This window comes from Setaria italica, chromosome V (genome assembly GCF_000263155.2).
Source record: "Setaria italica strain Yugu1 chromosome V, Setaria_italica_v2.0, whole genome shotgun sequence".
In the NCBI taxonomy this organism is placed as follows: Eukaryota; Viridiplantae; Streptophyta; class Magnoliopsida; order Poales; family Poaceae; genus Setaria; species Setaria italica.
This window is the reverse complement of record NC_028454.1, coordinates 9,390,151-9,394,244: the sequence shown is the minus strand read 5'-3', so window position 1 is coordinate 9,394,244 and position 4,094 is coordinate 9,390,151. Positions and strand designations below refer to the sequence as shown.

Sequence of the window (4,094 nt, the reverse complement as noted above, 5' to 3'; positions counted from 1 at the left end):
AGCGCTGCGTGGGTTCGGGGGAGTCGTCAGTAAATCAGAATACATTCAGACAGTATTTTAAGACGCACACTATTCTTGCTAATAAAAAATTAACCTTTCTTAAAAAAAATGCACTGTCGACAAATTTCAAAGAACTAAAGTTGTCAAATTTGCAGAGAGATTTTGTACTCACCGTCACCAACGGATGGTCCATCGTTGACTTGGGTTGTAATTAGTGTTGTAGAGTCCAGGTTGTATGGGCTTTTGAGTGGGCTGAACGAGAGGCCTGGCCCCCCTCTCGAACGTGTCTGTATGCCAGTTAAGCCCTTGTTTACTTCACCCCTAACTTCCAACTTTGTCACTATGCAAAAAGAAGATTCCCCATCACATCAAACTTGCGGTACATGCATGGAGTACTAAATGTAGATGAAATTAAAAACTAATTGCACAGTTTTGTTGTACTTTGCGAGACGAATCTTTTGAGCCTAATTAGTCAATGTTTGGACAATAATTCACAAATACAAACGAAACGCTACAATGTGCTACAGTGTCGGCACAGTAATTTTGGCACTCCCAATTTTGACAACTAAACAAGCCCTAAATGTCCAAACGCTATGGTATCTGCCACTGCTTGTTTCATTTCTGTACCCTCTTTATGAGCTACTATTACGGTCTGACTATTTTTATGTGAGACAATGTAGTTCCATTTTGTAATATAGAAACGGGAATTGTTCTTGACTTCAGGGCTTCATACACGCTTAGAGGGATTCTTCTGTTAAGCACACTTGTGGTAAAATTAATGGTCAAAAGATGCTAAGACCTTTTCAAATACTGATAGGGCTACGTCCTATTAGTCTAAATACTAGACTAGTGCACCACGGCTTCACAAGCATATGGGAGGTATACCGAGCATGCATAAACACTGCTCCAAAACAAAACAAACACATCCACTCATCAGGTTTTATCCCTGAAGAAATTAAGAAGCTCGACTCATATCAAGCTGCAGCTTTTCAAAATCCATATCATCCAAGCCAAAACTAAACGCTATCTTCAAACCAAAACATTCCTGCCGAGATTCAACAAAAGAAAAGTTCATATTGCCAGGGTAAAACCAACCCAGCTATCTAATGGCGCGACCATTCCGTTTCAGACGTTCAGTTGTCCTCATCCTGATCGTCGTCACCGCAGGAGTTGAGCGCATTCAGCCTCTCAACAAGCCTGGATCTCCTCTCCTCATGCGTAAGCTTCTTCGAGTTGTACCTGTATCATAGGATAACAAAGAACGCAAGGACATTCAGATGACGAACACGATCATTGATCCGAAAACAGCTGGCCGCGAAAGAAGCTTTATACCTCTTGTGCTCCTTTGGTGGTTCCTTTGTGGATTTTGCCACGCTAGGATCAGCACGGATTGCAGCATGCACCTTCTTGTAAAGAGTCTCCACATCATCTGCCTTGATGCCCTTCTTAATATACTCGCTGAAGTGAGATTGGTACTTCTCAAACTCCTCCTCAGCAAGTGTCTGAAATCAGGGTTACAAACAGTGTAATGAGCTGATACATGCAACAATCCCATGTAATAACCAAAGAACAATATCTATTTAACATTATCATCAACTGGAGAAAAGCTCTAAAATTATTAGTGAACTGGACCATGGTAAACCCTATTTTCAAGTAGTAAGGATATGATCTAATGTCGGACCAAGCAGTGGTACTATCATTCACTCCAGGCATAAGTTTCAAACACCTAAAAAATAAAGAACAAACAAGAATGCAACTCTAACCCTCATGTAGTCCGCAACATGACCACCATAGATGTACTTGTGGTGAACTTCTGCATCAAGTTGCTTCTCATCCTTCTTGAAGCCAGCGAACCTCTTGTCACTGTGAGGAATGTCAAGACCTCCATCCAGTGCTCCCTGTTTGCAGGTTGAAATTACATCAAAGACAAACTTCAATACCGATGACATACCACGAAGAGTAAATATTTTGTGTTTACTTAAAAAGGAAGTTTATACCACAAGAAAGTTTGGTTTGAGTCTTGGCCAAAGCTTGCTATTTTACAAATATAAACACAAGGGTAATTAATTCCTTCATAAAGCTAAGAAGGATGCATAACACTTGATAATGCAAAATACATCATCCAACATGTAAGACTCTCAATCTGGCAGGTGCATAACAATGACCTAGGACTCTACCTTACAAAAGCAAAAGACAAATTTTGCCTATCTAGTGCTGGGCTGCCCGTTGCAGAGCTCTGGTAAAATTTTGCAAGCCATACATAATAGAACTGCACAGCAGAACACAATAGTAGAAAACAGAGGAGCAAAACAATGACATGTTGACTTAGGTATTGAATACCTTAAGGGCTGCAAAGACACGGTTTCCAGTTGTAGTCCTAATAAGGCCGACATCCAAGAGTGCACGAAATGGCCTCCTGCCATCAGCTGGCTCAACACAGAAATCCTCTCCAGTAGCCTGAACATGGAAGTATCCATCATAAGATATATCTAAATTGGGCAAAATTCACGTAAGTTAATTTTAAAGTTGGTCGAGACATCAACCTCAACATTGCCCTCATACTCCTGATCCAAATCACGGAGCTTCAAAACTCGGCGAGCCAAAAGAAGTCCAGTGCAGTATGCTAAATGTAAAAAAAAAATTAGAACAATTCAGTTCACAGGATCCACTCTAATGAAATTAGAATGTGCACAACTCTGGACAATATTCATGTTGGGTTCCAATAAAAGAAAAACCATATTAGTTTGTATCTACCTGCAGCATAGTTTGCAAGACCAACTTCAAGTCCATAACGTGGCAACTCGTGTGAATAGGCTGAAGCAAGGACCATATCACCAGCAATGCTTGCAGACATGATTTGGGCAGTGATGTCCTTGTTGGTCTGCAGCGTCTTGTTAAGGTACACAATTGTGTACGTGTCGACGAGTAAAATTAACTTAAAGCATAGGCATGATATATTGTATTGAAGAACAGAATAGAGAGGAGGAAGCAGTCGAGACCCGAGAGAGTAGTTAAGGATACAAATCTGACAACAAATCGGTACTTGGGAGTGCTGTACTTATTTTTTTCTTGGTTGATGAGCCTAATCCTGGCTCTGTAGTCTGTCTTGCCATCTGCAGTGACGTACAAGTGAGAAAACAAAAGGCAAATCAGTCCTTTTCAAAAAAAAAAGGCAAATCAGAGGGCATAGCATAGGTAGCTGTAGGGGAAAAAGGGACTGCCAGATGTAGCAGTTGCATGGAAGGCAACATAGATGGTTATCGTACCCCGGCGTCTCTTGAACTGAACCTGAAAGCGCTTGTAGTAGGCATTGGCCTTCTGGGTCCTGACGAACCCCTGTCATGTTGAGAAGAGAAGGTAAGGAGTGGCACAACAAGCCCTTGTTTAGTTACCTCCAAACTCCCAACTTTGACACTATCCAAAAAGAAGATTTCCCATCACATCAAACTTGCGGTACATGCATGGAGTACTAAATGTAGACGAAATCAAAAACTAATTGCACAGTTTTGTTGTACTTTGCGAGACGAATCTTTTGAGCCTAATTAGTCAATATTTGGACAATAATTCACAAATACAAATGAAACGCTACAGTGTCGCATTTATGGCAAATGCCAATTTTGCAACTCCCAACTTGGGAAGTAAACAAGGCCCAAGTAAGGCCATCTTTACTTCCCTCCAAACTCCCAACTTTGACACTATGCAAAAAGAAGATTCCCCATCACATCAAACTTGCGGTACATGAATGGAGTACTAAATGTAGACGAAATCAAAAAATTAATTGCACAGTTTTGTTGTACTTTGCGAGACGAATCTTTTGAGCCTAATTAGTCAATATTTGGACAATAATTCACAAATACAAACAAAACGCTACAGTTGCGCATTTATGGCAAAATGTCAATTTTGCCACTCCCGAATTGGGAACTAAATAAGGCCTAAAGCCTAAAGTAACCAGGGAGGTGAGATGCATACAAGACATGATCACACATTCACACACAGACTCAGGGGGTGTTTGGGAGGAGGGAGCTAAATTTTAGCCCTGTCACATCGGATGTTCGGATGTTAATTAGGAGGACTAAACATAAGCTAATACAAAA

General features: G+C 40.8%; 1 protein-coding gene across 1 annotated transcript in view; it reads right to left on the bottom strand.

The window, feature by feature from the left end:
• Positions 1-957: 957 nt before the first annotated feature.
• LOC101770852 (60S ribosomal protein L5-1) overlaps positions 958-4,094 on the bottom strand; it is a 4,102-nt gene continuing 965 nt past the window's right edge. The window contains exons 2-9 of the mRNA XM_022826630.1: positions 3,267-3,336; positions 3,022-3,113; positions 2,755-2,881; positions 2,544-2,623; positions 2,341-2,457; positions 1,764-1,898; positions 1,333-1,502; positions 958-1,239 (exon numbers count right to left, since the gene is read on the bottom strand). Of these exons, the coding sequence (XP_022682365.1) occupies positions 1,134-1,239; positions 1,333-1,502; positions 1,764-1,898; positions 2,341-2,457; positions 2,544-2,623; positions 2,755-2,881; positions 3,022-3,113; positions 3,267-3,336 (897 nt within the window). The 3' untranslated portion in view covers positions 958-1,133. The remainder of the gene's footprint in view (positions 1,240-1,332; positions 1,503-1,763; positions 1,899-2,340; positions 2,458-2,543; positions 2,624-2,754; positions 2,882-3,021; positions 3,114-3,266; positions 3,337-4,094) is intronic.